This window comes from Amphibalanus amphitrite, unplaced genomic scaffold, assembly GCF_019059575.1.
Source record: "Amphibalanus amphitrite isolate SeventyFive unplaced genomic scaffold, NRLGWU_Aamphi_draft 000783F_arrow, whole genome shotgun sequence".
Classification (NCBI taxonomy): Eukaryota; Metazoa; Arthropoda; class Thecostraca; order Balanomorpha; family Balanidae; genus Amphibalanus; species Amphibalanus amphitrite.
This window is the reverse complement of record NW_024882277.1, coordinates 207,995-225,689: the sequence shown is the minus strand read 5'-3', so window position 1 is coordinate 225,689 and position 17,695 is coordinate 207,995. Positions and strand designations below refer to the sequence as shown.

General features: G+C 57.8%; 1 protein-coding gene across 1 annotated transcript in view; it reads left to right on the top strand.

The window, feature by feature from the left end:
* The window catches only part of LOC122366072 (adenomatous polyposis coli protein 2-like), a 44,965-nt gene that overhangs the window by 23,273 nt on the left and 3,997 nt on the right, over nt 1–17,695 (top strand). The window contains exons 8-18 of the mRNA XM_043337855.1: nt 110–290; nt 1,010–1,139; nt 1,422–1,604; nt 2,312–2,460; nt 2,727–3,824; nt 4,125–4,441; nt 4,692–4,794; nt 8,669–8,789; nt 10,884–11,078; nt 13,880–13,992; nt 17,338–17,507. Coding sequence (XP_043193790.1) covers nt 110–290; nt 1,010–1,139; nt 1,422–1,604; nt 2,312–2,460; nt 2,727–3,824; nt 4,125–4,441; nt 4,692–4,794; nt 8,669–8,789; nt 10,884–11,078; nt 13,880–13,992; nt 17,338–17,507 — 2,760 coding nt within the window. The remainder of the gene's footprint in view (nt 1–109; nt 291–1,009; nt 1,140–1,421; nt 1,605–2,311; nt 2,461–2,726; nt 3,825–4,124; nt 4,442–4,691; nt 4,795–8,668; nt 8,790–10,883; nt 11,079–13,879; nt 13,993–17,337; nt 17,508–17,695) is intronic.

Sequence of the window (17,695 nt, the reverse complement as noted above, 5' to 3'; positions counted from 1 at the left end):
AGACTCTCTGGACCACCACCCGGTGCCAACGGTGGTGGCCCTGATGACCCCAGCTGACTCCCCTCTGACCCCCCTCTGACCCCCCTCTGACCCCTCCCCTCCCCGTCAGACTCTCTGGACCACCACCCGGTGCCGACGGTGGTGGCCCTGATGAAGCTCTCGTTTGACGAGGAGCACCGCACCGTTATGTGTCAGCTGGGCGGGCTGTACACGGTGGCAGAGCTGGTACAGGCCGACCACGAGGCGCACGGCTCGGCTACCGCTCACCTCACCTGTAACAGCACCAGGAGGTAAGGAAAGGGACAGAAGGAGGGGCAGGCCGGAGGAGCCAGTAATGTCATAGTCATAGCAGCGTCTTCTTTGATTTATGTAGTTAATGCACAGTTTTATACTACTGCACTGTTTTTGCGGCGTAGTTTTCGTTACTGATTGCCCCAATAGCTCCCACAGTAACTATCGCCCTGCCAGCCTTCCCCGTCATTCTCTGTGATTGACGCGCTGACCATTCCCCGGCCTGTCCTGATCAGTCACACTTTCTGTCGCCACCAGCCGGAAATCTGGCCTCGACGGCCGTCATTTCCCCATTCATTGAGCACGACATTAGGATGGAGCTTATTGGACCGCTGCGCTGCCGCTGTCAGGCATGATTGCACCTCGCCTTGACCGTGTGGCAGCGTGTGACCTGTTTCCTGTTGGTGGACCAGCTGCATTCTGTACCCCGGTGTGTAACCCGCGTTGAGCTGCGGCCTTTTGACTTACCGTCTGACCCGTGTGTGACCTGTGACCTCTCTGTGACCCGACTGTGTGACCTGTGACCTCTCTGTGACCCGTGTGTGACCTGTGACCTCTCTGTTACCCGACTGTGTGACCTATGACCTCTCTGTGACCCGTGTGTGACCTGTGACCCGTGTGTGACCTGTGACCCGTGTGTGACCTGTGACCTCTCTGTGACCCGACCGTGTGACCTGTGACCTCTCTGTGACCCGACGGCCGACTGTGTGACGGCCAGGTTCGCCGGGATGACGCTGACCAACCTGACGTTCGGGGACGGCACCAACAAGGCGCTGCTCTGCGGCCTCCGCGGCTTCATGAGGGCGCTGGTGGCTCAGCTGCACTCGCCCAACGAGGACCTCACGCAGGCGAGTCGTCGATTACGTTCTACCGTCCAAAACTCGTCCATGACCGAAAGTTGATCGCAGTATTCACACTTGGTCGAAATTTTGCAGTTGGACGGCTATAGACATGCACTTAAATTACTGTGGATTAACCTCGAAATGTGGCCAGCATTGCGCATTTTAGTCGGAGCGCTCTTATTAACAGCATTATGACCGGGTTTCATTTCCTATTTTTCAAGCCAGTTCAGACCCCTGCACGGTTTGTTCTGACCTGACCTGACCTGCCCTGTCTCTGCCATTCTCCAGGTGACTGCCAGCGTGCTGCGTAACCTGTCGTGGCGCGCGGACGCCGCCAGCAAGCAGACGCTGCGGGAGGTGGGGGCGGTGACGGCACTCACGCAGGCCGCCATGGCCGCCCAGCGCGAGTCCACGCTCAAATCGGTGCTCTCGGCGCTCTGGAACCTGTCGGCCCACTGCGGCATGAACAAGGTGCGGGGTTGTTAGATCACTGCGGTGTTGAAAAGATAGGGGCTTGGGAGGCGGAGCGGGTGGGTCTAATTAGTGCAGTGTAATATCTGGGGGCTGGGAAGATGGCGACGCTGCCGCCTGTTATTCGCATGTTTTTGTTGTTTCTATGGTATAGAAAGGTCCGATGCATTTTCGTGCTATGGGGCGTTCCTTGGAACGGAAAATCCCCGAATGCTTAGGTGAGGTTTTGTATGGTAATCGCTCTCAGATTATTACGAGTTGGTTCCAAACTCTTCAAATTTATGCACATATTCTACTTTCCATATTTCAAATTCTCATGGAATTGTTCATACATAAGCCGTTGCATCAATTTGTCAACATGCTTATGCAAATCATAAGCATTGAATTTTAATAAAGCGTTTACATGCGCACATGAGTATCCATAATTGGTGCATTTTGCAGATGCCGTCATTCCAGCCCTCGTTCCTAAAGCTTCGCTCTCCATTCGCTGTTATTCGCAGCTACACTCGATCTGCCCCGACAGTGCCACTGTTAATCAGTCTCTGATGTTCCCGGTCCGCTCCGGCGCCGCTCCGTATTTCCGCCCACCGCCCGCCGCCGTTCCCTGACAGTATTGGCTCGGCTGGCGATAAATGGTGCCACCGGCGCCGGGAGCGTGCCGCTGTGTCTCGGCCACCCCCGCTCAGCTCGTCCCGCCCTGACCGCAGGCCGACATCTGCGCGGTGGACGGCGCGCTGGCCTTCCTGGTGAAGACGCTGACGTACCAGTCGCCGTCCAAGACGACGGCCATCGTGGAGAACGGCGGCGGCATCCTGCGCAACATGTCCAGCCACATCGCCGGCAGGGAGGACTACAGGTACCTAAGAGAGTGGAAGCTTCGGGAGATTAAACAAGGGACAGATTCAGGGGGTTTTATAGAGTTAGCATCCAATCATTGGTTGTGATGCATTGGTAATTTTATTGGTTTAATGTAATTGTTAATGTGCCGCAGTTGCATAGCCGTCAAAATGCATCAACAGTGAATAGGGGAATGCCGACCACTTTCGAGTGTTGAGAACGAACTGTAACTTTATCTCCGTCGGCCGTCACCACTGACCCTCCGGCCTCCACCCGCTGTCACAGGGCTATCCTGCGGGAGCACAACTGTCTGGAGACGCTGCTGCAGCAGCTCAAGTCCTCCAGTCTGACCATAGTCAGTAACGCGTGCGGCACGCTGTGGAACCTGTCGGCGCGCTGCGCCCAGGACCAGCGCACCCTCTGGGAGCTGGGCGCCGTGTCGATGCTGCGCTCGCTGATCCACAGCCGCCACCAGATGATCGCCATGGGCAGCAGCGCGGCGCTCAAGAACCTGCTGGCCGCCCGGCCGGAGGGCGTGCCGCCGCCGGAGCCGGGCGCCGCCGCCGGTACGCCCGGACTGCCGGCGCGCCGGCTGCGTGCCCTCCAGCAGGAGCTGCACGCCGGCGGCCTGGCCGAGACCTGCGACAACCTGGACTCGGCCAGCGCCGGCCGGCCCGAGGCGCGCTTCCTGGCCACGGCCGGGCCGCCGGCGCGGCGCGTGCCCCGCTCGGACAGCGGCGACTCTGTGCTCAGCTCGCTCTCCGACCCGGGCCTGGAGCGGCGCGGCGAGGCGCGCCTGGCGGCCGCCGTCCGCCAGGCGGCCCGCCAGGCCGGGGTCTCCGAGGCCGAGCTGCGCCGCCGGCTGCTGCGGCCGGCGGCCGGCTGGGCCGGCTCCCTGCCCCGTGTCCGCTCCCTGGTCGGCCTGGAGCGGCCGCCGGGCCCGGCCGACAGGGACCTGCCCGCCGAGCAGGAGCCCCCGCCGCCGGGGGAGGAGGATCAGGAGGAGGACGAGGAGGCGACTGAGGAGGACGCCGAGGATATACCCACGGAGGACCTGCCCGCCGAGGACATCCCCGCCGAGGACCCCACCGAGGACAGCCCTGCCGTGGGTCTGCTCTCCGCAGAGGACCGCTCGGCTCCCTCCGCGCCGGACGAGTCAGAGGAGCCGGACGGCGACCCAGCCTCGGACGGCGACACGGTGCGTGGCTGCACGGACAGCACGCTGAGCGCGCTCAGCGGACTCTCCTCGGACGTCACCGAGCCGACGCTGACGCCGGAGCGGCGGCGCAGGGCCCCGCCGGCCGCCCGACTGGCGCGCGCCGGGTCGGCCGGCAGCAGCAGTGGCGCCACCACTGAGCCCAGCTCCGGGTACGCCGAGTTCAGGTTAGTAGGTACACGGTTCGCTCCGGTGACGCTGAGCGGGATACCACCGCCAGCGTGATACTTAGACGCTCAAAAGCGAAACGTTGTCACAGTTATCGTGGATAAAATAGCCATCAGCGAAAGTTAGAACTTATCTACCGTTTTTATATCTAATTGTGTTTCTATAGCAGCTTAAGGCCTTTTTTTTTAGTCAATTTTACCATAATAAGTGATGAGTCTTGCCTCTTGATTTCAAATGCGGTGTCGTGAGCCGTGAGGTGACTGTACTGTGACGGTCGTTGTTCTGTGTCCGTTCCACAGCTCCCAGCTGAGTGACGCCACGTCGTCTAGTAACCAGCCGGACTCGGACGACCCCACTCTGAGCTCCCCGTTCCCGGCGCGGCGGCCCGCGGCCCGCGCCGGGCCCTCCTCACCGGGCCCTGCGCGGCCGCCGGGCCGCCTGCCGCGCCGCGCCACCGCCGGGGACTCGCCGCTCCAGAGGGCGGCGGGAGGCTCCCCGCGGCCGCAGCGGAGGCCCGGCGACGGGCCGCGGTCACCCAGCCTGCCGCGCGCCGGCACACCGCCCGGACGGCTGCGGACTCAGGCGCCCGCGCCGAGCCGGACGTCAGACGCCAACGGTGGGTCGGGTCAGCACGTCACCAGCTGTGGGTTTTCGAACGTCATGCCTAGATACTTCATGTTTGTGGCTGAACTCGAAACGCTCTGATAAAAAGGCTTACCTTTGAATGATTAGAACCGGAGGTGACCACCATGTAGGTAGGTGTCGAGTTAGATAAGGGGCCCTCATAAGATTAGCGCTTGTCGCCTGTGGGTGGCTGTTTATCGCCTTCCGGGCCGCTGTGTTCTACCTTCCCAAACCGTCGGCAGGTGGCGACGTCAGCGGTCGGGTGCCGTCGGCCGCAGCTGTGGACCGGGCGGCGGGCGATACCAGGGGCTTCCAGGACTCCGCAGAGACGACTGACAACGACAGGTGAGACGGGTGACCGTGCGGGGGCTGTGTGACGGGTGGTACAGGTGACTGTGGAGCTTGAGAGCCACGTCAGAACTAAACAGGGGCCCAGCTGGCCGGGCGCCCAGCTGATACACACTGGGAGCAGGGCTGAGCCGATACCTGGGCGGAGCACAGCGGTGGGGCTTTAGAGACATTCATGATGATCCATCATGATATTACGTAGTTAACATTGATGTCGGCTGAGAACTTGGTAGTGGGTGCTATGGCCGATTGCCATGCTTATGAAACTGCCCTATTAGCGCATATTTTGGCGATGTACGTACATACAGTTCAAAAATAGAAACACGCTTCCGCGTTGTTGCATACGTCCCCAGAGTTCAGGAGTCGCTGGGTCCACTGCGAGTAGGAGTTGAGCCGCCTTTATCGGTCGGCCGGAGCGGAGAGCCCATCAAACGCCAGTTGGACGTGGCGGAAAAGATTGGTAATGTCGGCCGAATCAGTTGAGGGATCGCGGTTCGGGCCATTACCTCGGTGGGACCACTGCTCAGACGGTGGGATGGTCGGCTGCTGTGCCGACCTCTGATGTCGTCGAAGGCGAGTCATTCGGGGGTTACAGTTCGTATCATTACCTCTTTTTTTCAAAACATTTATTTCACACAGACATGAAACCTTCATAAAGAGGCAAGGCACGCAACTCAGATCAAAACAAAAAAGCAGCTAGTCCCCGTGCTCTTACAATCCCTCCTCTCCCATCCCTTCTGCGAAAGAAAAAAAACACACAGACAAACATCGCCGTCCGGCCCGATGCCATGCCACACTCAACATTTGGATGTTTGGCACCGTCCAGATCACATGATGGTCAGCGGCTGCAGCGGCTACCCACACAGATGGTCAGCGGCTGCACACATAAATGGTCGCGCGACTAGTGTCTTAACTCGTATCATTACCTCAGTGGGATCGCCAGGCAGCTGCTGCTTCGACTGCAGGGTAGTCAGCTGGTGGTGCCGGCCTCTGACGTCTTCAGATGCAGATTCCGTCGGAAATAATCACGTGGCGGTTAATTCGATCCCATGTTCAATTCGTTTGCGGTGGATGATAAGGTAGCCGAATATGCCATAAGCCACTGTTCGAGCATGATCCAGATCGGGCCCTGGGCGGCGGAGCGGGTGTCGCTAGTCGCTAGCGACCCTAGCCATTTCGTGGAAGCAAGACGTTCGGAATGTGCCATGAGACCGTTAGCTGTCTCGAGTTTCGCACACAACTCAGCCGGGCCGGAAGCGCTGAGATGGCACTTCTGGCCGGCGCTAATGTGCCCATCTATTCGGTAAATGTGGGAACTGCGGACAGCGCTCGGCGTGCGCCCACTTACCGAATCGATACCATCACGCAATCCGTGCTGACGCAGTTTCGGCGATCCCACGGCCTCGATAGTGCTACCACATCCGGGACATAGTGGGTGAAGTCCCTGTGACCGGTAATTGCAAAACAAATCACATCCATAAACCTATCACTTTATAACCATCAATATTCCCAGATTCACTGGTGAGCGCTCACTTGACTCTCGGATCCGCCGACATCAGTCAATGCACGGTAAATAAGCTAACATTCTGGTCTCCGATACTGCTAGCCAGTGTTCCCGCTTCTGACCACAAATTAATCGATTCGGAATATTTCCTTGCCTGCTCACCATTCACGTTCTAACGGCTATCGGTTTCCGTCCGGCGCGGTGTCTCGGCTGCGGCGATCACTGATCATATCTGACTGTCATTGATCGCACTGCCAATGGTATCGGAATGACCGGCCTCGACCTCCCGTCACCGCCGACCCAATTAGGTGCTGGCGGCCCGTCGCCGGCCGTCACCCGTCAATTATCTACCTGTCACACCCGACACGTGCGGTCGTGGGTGCCACTCTGATGGTGGGGGACGATGGGTGGGCACTGCCCGCTGATGGGTGGGGACGGTGGGTGGTGGGTGGGCGCCACAGAATGATGGGTGGAGGGTGGTGGGTTTGCTACTGGTTGGTGATTAGTGATTGGTGGTCTGCTGTGGTGATAGGCAGAGTTCGGGTGGAGGGGAGGGGTGACGACAGCAGCCGTCGCTCGGTGACAGCCACACACACAGCTGTGGTTACATTTACCCACCGTCGGTCCTGTATACACAGCATGCAGTCAGCCGGCGCCGCAGGTGTGGGAACACCTGAACCAGGAGTCGGGGTCATGGTACCGGACAGTGGGTCAGTGGCGTCTGGGGAACGGGTGGAGGATAACTCGCCCCAGGCTCCAGGACGACAGGGCCGGACTCCAGGCGCAAAACACAAGGGAGGGGATGTTGGGAACTGGGAGGGCGGCAACTTGTTTGAACTGGGACTCCATGTAGGGGAGAGTGGGGAAAGATGCCCAGGGGTTTACTATGTCATATATTATTCGAAAATGACGATCGGAAAGCAAAAACTTGTAGTTTCAACGGAAGCCGACATCATTTTTCTCCAAAAATATCACACTTTCGTGCTTGAAATATGATAACTTTTTTTGCTATTAAGCATTTTCCTGAAGAAGTGAAAGGGGGCATCTTACCCCACAGGGTGGGAAAGACGCCCCCTGGCGTTGGGTAAGATGCCCCCTGCAATATAAGTGACATAAATGGGCACGTGAATCGCCTGAACGAATCAGTAGTCCCTTCGGGCCTGCAGTAGACACCAAACGTCATCGTAAGGGCCCTCAAAAGTAGTCGTAAGGGGCTTCAGAGGTCATCGTTAGGGCCATCATAGTCCAGCGCGGCCAAACAAGCCTCCGTGGTGGCGTTCGGAGACCACTGTGGGGCCCTTATAGGTCTTCATGATGCTTGAGGGCCCTCGAGCCCATCGTGGGGACATCAGATGCCAGCGCGGCCCGTGGAGCCAACGTGGGAGCCCTCAAAGGATGTCGTGAGGGGCCCTGGAGCCAATAATGTGGCCCACAGAGGCCGTCGTAAGGGCTCTCAGAGTCAGATGCCGCCCAAAAAGTCGCTGTGTGGGCCGAGAGACCGGCATGGGGAGCACCCGACCGTACTGGACTCTCAATAGTCCCAGATCGGCTTTTGTCTCTCATCACAGGTATGTAATAAATGATTTGACGGGCTGCTTGAAGGACAGCCTACGGATTTAGGGGGGCGTCTTTCCCCATCAGGACAGGGGGCATCTTACCCCAAGGTACCGAGGTAACATTAAATCAGTACAATTTTTAGCCATAAAACTACACCCTGAAACAAACTGTTTGGGACACAGTACACGCATGTTAATTTATCACGACTATGGCAAGGGACGCAAAAATTATCTACCTTCTTTGATATTTACAATGTTTTGACACCAAAATACTTTTTGAAAGCAGCAAATAAAAAACATGCAATCACCAGCCAGCCGTTGCCCAACTGAGCCTCGCAAATTTTTGTGCAGTTAACAAGGCAGGCTTCCGCTTTACGCTAAGAGCATTAATTTCCAGGTTCGATTCTTTGTTTTGCCGCTAGAGGGGGTGGGGCGTCTTTCCCACCCTGGGCATCTTACCCCACTCTCCCCTAACCTTTCAGAAGTGAGTGTGACGTTGGCTAGGTTTCCTGTGTAATAAAATTGTTCAGTCAAGTTTCCGATTACGATATCATGATCGCTGTCGTCAAGGCGCGTGTCTGCTGTGCCCTCTATTGCGCTCTCTGGACCCGATCTATCAGGGCTGTGCTGTCGATCTGTGTCGGTGTCGACGTCTGTCCCCTCTGGTATTCCATCCGCGGCCTGTCGCCGGTGGTCGCCGCGCACCTGTGTGGTGTGCGGTATGTGGCGCAGCTGCGCGGCCCGGTCCGGCCGTGTCGCGGTATACACCGCCAGTCGCCCGCTGACGCTCCCCCGCCATGGTTCTCTGTAGGCTGGCCGATAGTGCGCCGACCGGCCGCAGCGCGGCGCCACCGTCGGACCGACCTGCCGCCGCCGGCGGGACGAGGTCAGCGCAGCCCAGCCGCTTGATGGCGCCCGGATCGATGGTCAAGGTCAGTCACATTTACTGCTATTTATTGATTTTTGTTTTTGTTCTTGTCGCTCACATGCTTGTTTGTTATTAGGCTCGCATTTGCTTTTTGGTGTTCATGACAGTTCGGTCAGAGTGATTTATCGTCTAAACTAGGTAATACATAGGTACAAAGCTTACTCCACCGTTCCGTGCTTCTATCCTCAGGATACTGAAGTCCTTCTCCTCCACGCCGCAACCCCCCTCCGGGCTGGACAGGCAACTTTATCTCATGCGGGCTGCTCCCTTGGAGCGGCACCGCTGCTCCCGAGGGAGCGCACCCCGTAGCCGGGTGCAGTGAGTGCCTTGGGGCTGGGTGGCCTGTCCTCTGGACGGGCTCAGCCCCGGCGACTCACTAGGGTGCCTGCCCAGACCAATGTCTCCCCCTAATTCCTATCATCCTTCCGGCTCTGAAATGGTCTAATTGGACCGAAAGGGCCTAACCCAACAAAACAAACAAAACAAACAAAGCTTACTCCTAATGTTCCGAAGCCTTATGCTTCATGTGGAACCAATTCAGCAGGTCTTTTCATCTCGACAGTCCTGATCTGAGTCATTGACACGGAAGAACTCTTTCAACGATTCCCAGCATCCCTTTGATACCCTGCAACAGGCATAAGCCATGGCCATCGCAGTTTCCCTTTTTAGCCAGTTCTCAAGCCTTCTCCGCTCCCTTTCCGCGGCTCTTTGTTGTCGAGCTGCCGCTTTTCACCGTTGATGGCCCACCTCCAGCCCCATTTCGCGCCGTCCAGCGCTGGGTCGAGGCGAGCGCCGGCCCCGTTCCCACCCGCATTGCACGGTTTCTCGCGCGCGCTCCTGTGGGACGCTGGACGGTGCCGCGGGGTGTCACGGCGCGTCCGGCGGCCGGAGACCGGGTCAGGCTCGTGCCGGGACGGGCGACTCGGGCCGAGAGCTGTCTCCGGGCCGCCGGGCGGGCGGCTTGGAGCGGCGTGAGAGCTCCGGCGCCGCCGGTCACGGCTGGGACGGCCAGCGTCCACCGGTACCGCCGCGCCGGGCCGGCGCTCACCCCGGTCACGGCTCGGATGGTCACTGCTCGCCGGCTCGCGCTGACCGCTGGTCACCGGTACCAGCCGCACTGGGTTGGCACTTCCCGGTGGTGCCGAGCTGGAACCGGCCTCAGTCAGTCGAACAGTCACCAACAGAGGAGGTAGTGCTTTCGTCCCATTCTATCTTATCTCGTTCCAGCCCTCCCTCACAGTTACCTCCGGTCTCACAACAACTCCCGTAAGTTTGCGCTGTTCTTTTGACTCGACAGGAGTTCCTCGTTGTCTTGATCTCGTGGCTATACCCCGATCTACTGGATCCATCCAGCTTTTCCACTTCTCTAAGTCCCGGGCGTACAGCTCTGGCTCTGTCCTCATAACCCACGCTGTCTCTGCATTCTGGCCTCTGCAGTCTGCAGCTCTACCCTCGGATTCCCCGCCGTCCATGTATGTTCCCCGGACCTCTATCCCGCTGGGTGTCCGTGGCTCGGCTATCCCTCTATCCCGGCCTGTGCAGCTCTGCCCTTGGATTCCCCGCCGTCCCCGTATCCCGTCCCCTGCCGTCCCGGCGGCCCGTATCGATCCGCCCGGCCCGTCGTCGCTCACTGCCTCTGTTCACGCTCTCTGGGCACGGCTCACCGCGCGCCGCTGGCCACTCCCGCTCCCGCGCCCGCGCGCGCGCTCCCCGCCGGCTCGCGGAGTCGTGTCCGGCGCCGGTCGGCCCGAGTCGCGGCGGCGTGTCGCGAACGACGGCAGTGTGACGGCGGCCGCTGGACGAGCACCAAACCCAGCGGCGGCTGAACCAGACGGAGCTCACTGCGTCCCGATCAGACCGCGGCTGAACCGGACTAGTTTGTCTGGTGAAGCGTGTTCGGCTGTGAGGCGCCGCGTCGGCCAGCTGGCGTGGAAAATCGGCCGTCCCGCCGCGCTGGAGGAGGCGCAGTGGATCGATAGACACCCCCGGCCGGCGGCGGCTGCGGCGTGTCGCCGCTGGGCGCCGGTGCAGTCCTGCTGAGCGCCGTGTCGTGTCGGCAGCTCCCTGCTGTCCTGCTGAGCCTGTGTTGTGTCGGCAGGGCGCTGCGGTCCGGTCAGTGACGGGACGACCGGGAGGTCCTCTCGGAGACAGTGCGGTGTCAGCGCCGCCAGCCGTCAGTCCGGTGCCGGCGGCCGTCAGTCCGGTGCCGACAGCGGTGGGCGACGGCAGAGCGGCGGCGCCGGCGGCCGGAGGACAGAAGTCGGGGGCCATGTTCCAGCGCGACCAAACCAAGGTGGGTGTGCTCTCCGTCCGTCTGTCCCAGCTCTCTGTGTGGTCTGCTGCGTCCTGTACGGTCTGACAAACGGAGCGATCGCCATCTGCGCCGCACGGCGGATCGATACGGGAGGAGGCCGACACCCGCCGGTCCTCCACGGTAACAGAGCGATGCCCGCCGGTCCTCGGCGGTAACAGAGTGGTAACAGAGCGGTGACGGAGCAGCACCTGTTCGTCTTCCCGGTAACAGAGCGGTAGCAGAGCGGTAGCAGAGCGACAGCGACCGGTCCTCCACGGTATCAGCGATAACAGAGCGACACCCATTCCCTTCCTCAGTAACAGAGCCGGCATACTCATCTTTAGCACAGCCCGCACCGGCGCCGTCCCAGGGCCGCTGTGGAGAGGCGCCCGTTTACGGTGACTGGCAGACGATGAGAGGCGGCCGGACCCGTACGGTTCCCACGGGTGACGCGTGTCACTGCCGACCAGGAATGTTGCCGAGTCCGCCGTCCGCCGAGCCGCCGCGGCTCTGACCGGGCGGAGAACGGTCCGCCGTCACGCCAGCTATAACCGACTCGGCTATAAACTCTGTCATTCCACGGCCGAACTTCTCCGCTGTTTTGAACCGTCCAACTCCTCGGATACACTGCCGTAAATGCGCAGTATGTCACGGCCGGCCCGCGCCGCCCAGCCCCTCGGTTCAGAGTCGTAACGACCCCCTCCCTCACTCCGGCCGCCCGTATGTATGGCCAAGCTCCTCTGAAATGGCCGCCGACCACGCGAGGCTGGTCGGATATATGGAACTGAACTTCACGGAGAATCCCGAAGGTCGCTCTCAAAAGATGTGGACTTTCAGACCGTGCGAAGCGTGGTAACTTTGTCCCAATATTTGACTGAGGCAGATGATATTTCTCTCACCAGTTCAGTCCTCTCCAGTACGGCCGAACGGTTCCATTCAGTCCGCTATAAATACAGTGACCACTCTGCCATTCACTCACCCTGCTGACCTTTAATCCGCCGCTCGCCATAGGTCACCGGTACGACCGGTGACGACCATAGGCCGGGATCCACCGAATACCCCTGAGCGGCAGGTAACTGAGTTACGGCCGTTAGCGGACCATTAGCGGAGGCCGCGCTGTTAGCAGTCGATCCCGCGGTGTAAGCTGGTGTCTGGTGGTGCGGGGAATTGATGGGCTGTGGTGGCGCCGTTTAGACTGAGACTGGGGCGGATATAGGGGCCTTTAGCACGGGTGTGGTGAGCGCTACAAGCTCTTCTTGGTGAGGGTTTGACGCTCGCACATATATCACCTTTATCAGTGCTAAACCTCCAATATTTTCATTTGCTTTATTGCTTCTAACAACGAGAGACGCAATGCGGGCAGGCTGAGTCGGGTGACCTGCAGTCGGTGAGCCATCAAAAGGCGACCGTGAGCGGACCTACGTAGCCGTCATGGTCCCGTGCAGTCTGCTGTTCACAATTACATTGTCGTTGAAGAGCTGTCATCAGCCTTATCCAATCGAACTCGTCCCTGTTTGGTGCTCCTTTTGCTTCCTGTCTGACTGTTTATGACGTTACATAAACACTGAATTGTGTTGAACAAAAGCAAAGCAAACGTCGCGTTTCGTCCGGTTGGCTGAATAACCCTCCAGAGTTTGGAGAGATGACCATGCATGTTCTCATCAATGCCCGACTTTTGTTTGTTTGGTTTAAGGTTCACTGTGCATTGTTTAGGTCTCAGTTTGTGGATTTATTGTCGAGTTGTGTCAACACAGGCTGTAACTGTGAAGCTCTTGGTCAATGGGTGAGCGTTCCGGACATATGTAAAAGGCCTCATGTGTCTAAGTCAGCTATTTGGCGTGAGAGAATTATCCGTACTATGCGATAATCTGTCTGCAGAGCGGGCTGTCTGTAAGTATCAGTGAACCAGTCTGCCAGCGTGGCAGGAGAACCGCCCGTACCAGTCGATATAATCAATCGGAGTAGAATAAACCCCAGATATATCGGCCGGTATTTGTTCGTTATCGTCGGGCTGAACCGTATACTGACAGGTGGCCTTGGAACGGTGGCGAACCGAGATATATTGCCATGGGAATGGCGGATATAAATAAACCAAATACACCGTGGTATTACTCATATCACACTCATGTCGTCCAGTGATTCAACTGTATAAAGTTACGCCGTTTTGGTGCAGTGTGGGGATGGCGTAGTAAATCACTCATATGTATGCACATATTTATGATCGACTTGTGGCAGAGCTCTATATCGGGCAATTCGGGACTCGCATTACCTAATGTGGTCACGATATTCCGGGACATGTCGGAAAGTCAAGCAGTATTGGTTTATTGACGTCTAGTTGTATGTGATTGACGTCCATTGATCACGGTGGTGCCGGTGCGGACGGGAGAGGTGGAAACTTCTGTAGTAAGGCGATGCAGAATGGCACGACCGTTTTAGTATTTCTTCTCGTGTTTTCTTCTTGCGATTACGGAAGATTTGTGCGTCACTGACTAAAGAACTCTGTAAATAGCGCTAACTCCAGGCTCAGTCCCGTAGGTCTTTGACCGTAAGGTGCGCGTGATATGCTATCGCGTCTCCCCTCACAACTGTAGTTTGTGTGCGTGTGAGGAAGGGAGGGAGGGAGGGAGCGGTGGGAGACCGAGATAGGAGGACCGTGGTGGGTGCCGTGAGACGCAAACCAGATGACGCTCCCCAACAGCTAATGTTAATGCAGGATGTGCGGCATATACCTAATGGTCCTGGTATTGTTATCTCCCTATGTTTTGTTGCTGATGCGGTGACGTGTTCGCTCCGTTTTCCAGGATGGTCGCGCGGCGGGCCGGCCCATCGGCTCGCGGCTACCTCAGAGGGTGGCCTCTGGTTCGTCCCTGCCCCGCCGGCTGCCGCAGACCTGGAGCGTCAAACAGTACCACAGGTGAGGAACGATAGTAGGGGTTTTACTGTGCTCAATAGGGATATACCTTCAATTGTGGAGTCCTTGAAACATACAATTCATTCTCTAACAAACGGTGGATTTCTGAACGTATGTGTCCATTCTAAAAACTATGGGTAATATCCCATCAGCGATCTGCTTTGGGTCGTTCTTGGAACGTTTTTATTGAGTTTGGAAGTTTGTGCTAACTTTGTCCTGTCTCGACCGCTAGCCCAAATCGCACAGCTCTTCCCTGGCTCACCGTCACCGGATTGGAGCTCTGGAAGGGCCTGATCGAAATTGAGCCATTAAGTCCGCTTCCCGGTGTGGTCGGAGTGAATGGCCACTCAGAGAGAAGTACGGTCCGATTGGCCCCGCCGCGGTCATGTCGGTCGGCTCTCCGTCGGCTCTGTCCGGCCGTCGGCGCTCGGTTCTCCGCACTCTGTCCTCAGGGGACGGCCAACTCTCCGGTGTACGAGTCCCACGGCGTTTAGTTAGTCGGTCCGATGGCTCTGTTCGCCGTAGACGGCCCGCCCTCAGGTGGCCCTATATTCCCGGGGATGGCCCTCTCAGAGACGTTCCCGTTCCGCCGCGGTCGTGTCGGCCGCTCTCAGGTGGTTCTATTTCGCCGCGAATGGCCGGCCGCCAGATCACCGTCCAAAGTTACAATGGGAAAACGACGGAACGGCTCACCGTGTCCCACATTGACATTCAGCCTGGACAGAGCAGCTGTGACTCGGTGGGCCGGGGCACGGCCTGTAGGGTGCACGTCAGAATAGCTAGTGACATTTGAGCTAGTGACTTTTGAACTAGTACAAAACAGCTAGTGCCTCAAAACAGCTAGTGACAAAACAGCTAGCGTCAAAATAGCTAGTGAAGCAAAATAGCTAGTGCTTAGAAACAGCTAGTGACAAAACAGCTAGCGTCAAAGTAGCTAGTGAAGCATATAGAGCTAGTGCCTCAAGACAGCTAGTGACGAAATAGCTATCGTCAAAATAGCAATTTCGTTGGACCTCTGTTCCCTTCCCATTCACTTCGCTTCAAAAACGCAAGATATCTATGACTGTAAAGATGTATTTCCCGCGATATGCCATCTCTTTAATTCCCCGGTGCCCCGCTTCTAATTTGTTGTTTGTCCTAGGGATCCCGTCCTCTGCCCTCCTAGCATTCCAAATAATTTTGTCAAACTACGGTGCTCTTCTGCTCCTTCTACCCGTGGGGACTCTTCGTCGGGAAAGAACCTATAATAGCTGCTCTACGAATAAGCTATTTTGCTTATTAGCTATTAGTCGACGCTAGCGATTTCTATAGGTACATGGGCGTAGGAACGGCTGGAACATTGTGGGTGCATGGGTGCAGAAATCCAGCCATGGCCGGTGAAGCCGGGGGGGGGGGGGGAGGGGGTAGGGAGCGGCACCCGAGCGGAGGCTCCTTGTGAGCTTTGAGGGTGTACCATGTCGAAAAGGTACCTACCGATGATAAGTGTATTTAGAAGCGTTGATAATGTCAATATTGACTACCGCAAAAAGTACCTAAATGCGGCTAACTTAGCCATTTTCGAAGATAGGTATCGGGCTAAAACTTTTGACAGTGGGTCATCGGTATGTGTTCAATCACACGTGTTCCGTTGCTTCCTTTTTTACTTGAGCGCAAATGTAAGTTTTGAAGACCATCACAGTAGCGAACGCTTCTAAAGGTGGAAAGTGGGCAAAATATCCTGAATTTGTTGTGCTGCATGGGAAGTAGTGTTGATGAGAAAAGGGGTTTTTGTTCCAAATTATTGTGGGTGCAGAATACATTGTCTGCACCCACTGGAGAATTATTGTGGGTGCAACTGCACCCACTGCACCCATGGTTCCTACGCTTATGACTAGCTATAATGAAGCACTAGCTATTTTGCTCTACTAGCTCTATTGACGCTAGCTGTTTAGTCACTAGCTGATTTAATGCACTAGCTATTTTGCATTACTAGCTATTTTGGCGCTAGCTGTGTTCTCACTAGCTGTTTTGAAGCACTAGCTAGCTCTTTTGTACTAGCTCAAAAGTCACTAGCTCAATAGTCACTAGCTGTTTTGACGTGGACCCGGCCTGTATGACGTCTCCGTTCGGTCCGAGTCCAGTCTGCTGTCGTGTCGGTCCGTACTGTGTGCCAGGCTGACTGCGGCTGTTTGGACAATGTCCAATCAGGGTGTCGGCTGACCGCGTCCGGCCCCATCAGCTCTGTTTGTCTGTTTGTCTGCGCGCCTGTGAGTGACTGTCGGCGAGTCTATTTGTCGGTGTGTTTGCCGGTCTGTCTGCGCGTCTATCTGTGAGCTGCCCGAGCAGCAGTCCCCGGGGTCTATCGGCCCGTGTTTCTGTGTGCGGTGGCCGGTTTTCTGTGTATTACGCCGTGTCCCAGCGCCGCTGGATGTGACGGCCCTCGGCGGCCGCTGGGGCGTGTCCAGTCGGACCGGGTTTCGTGATTAGCTGTCCAGTGCACACACCGCCCGGCGAGGGGCCGGCGCGAGCGAACCGGCCCGTCCCCGCCGTATCGACCGCGCCTGTCGCCGGCGGGCCGCGCCCTGTCCGGAGCAGACCCCCCCCCCTTTGGTGACGTCATAGGGGGGGTATCGACCGGATGACCTCCTGACGCGGCCCGCGGCGGAATGTCGCGGGACATATACTTGGCCACCGCGCAGACAAGCTGCGAACGAGGGCCCGGTGCCAACTGAGGCCGTAAATCAGACCCCGGGTCATATAGATACCGGCTGTCGACAGCGGGCAGCGCCTCAGGCAAGCTCAAAACACGGCGTGAAAAACTTGTCAGATTCGGCGCATTCGTGTGACCTGAATTAGCTGCGAGGTTTCAAAGTTTGTGGTTTCTTTGACTGTGGTATAAGTCACGTGTGACAGCTTGGCCGCGACAGTAAGCCCAGCAGTTTTAGATGCGTCGGTCACGGTTGGCTCGGCGCCACCCCAAACACTGTTGTGCCTACTAATCATTTTAGCAGGTCATCAAACGCCGCTCAAAAACACTCCAACCCGGTGAAATCGCACCCACTCAGCACGAGTGGCAACCTCCCACGTCGCCAGTCAAAATAAGGTAATGACGTCACATGTCACCCACGTCTCGGTGCAACGCTAACGTCACACGCCCACGCGCTCGTTTGGTCGTCGTGTTTTTCACATATTCCGCTTTCAGACGACGTCACGGCGGTGCTGTCCTCGCTAGGCGACACCCGATTTTAACGCACCGTTCTTGCCAGTCGTAGCGACACCGCCCTCCTCTCTGGACTCGGTGCTGGTCCCGCGCTGACCCCGTTTTCCCATTGTCCGTTCCGTATCAGACTGACCCCTGCTTGCCCTCAGGCGCTCGGAGCGGCAGCCGGGCGCGGACGGCGACCTCACTGTGGAGGACCTGGAGGGCTCCGGTCTGACGCCCCGCCGCGCCGACCGGCCCGTCCGCACCACAGCCCTGCCGCCCGAGTGGACGGCGGCGTCCGCGCAGGAGGCGCTGGCTAACGCCGGCACCGGCCGAGGTGGGTGGGAGGCTGGGCGACGGGGTCATAGCGGGAACGGGCGCGGTCCGTGGCTCCGGGTTGGCATAGTTACTTTGATCTTCTATACCCGAACTCACTTGTTGCAATCTCCAAAGCTGTCACTAAGCTATCCGGCTTATCGCTGCTATCACTGAAAAGAACTCGCGCCTGATAAAAGGTGGATTCCA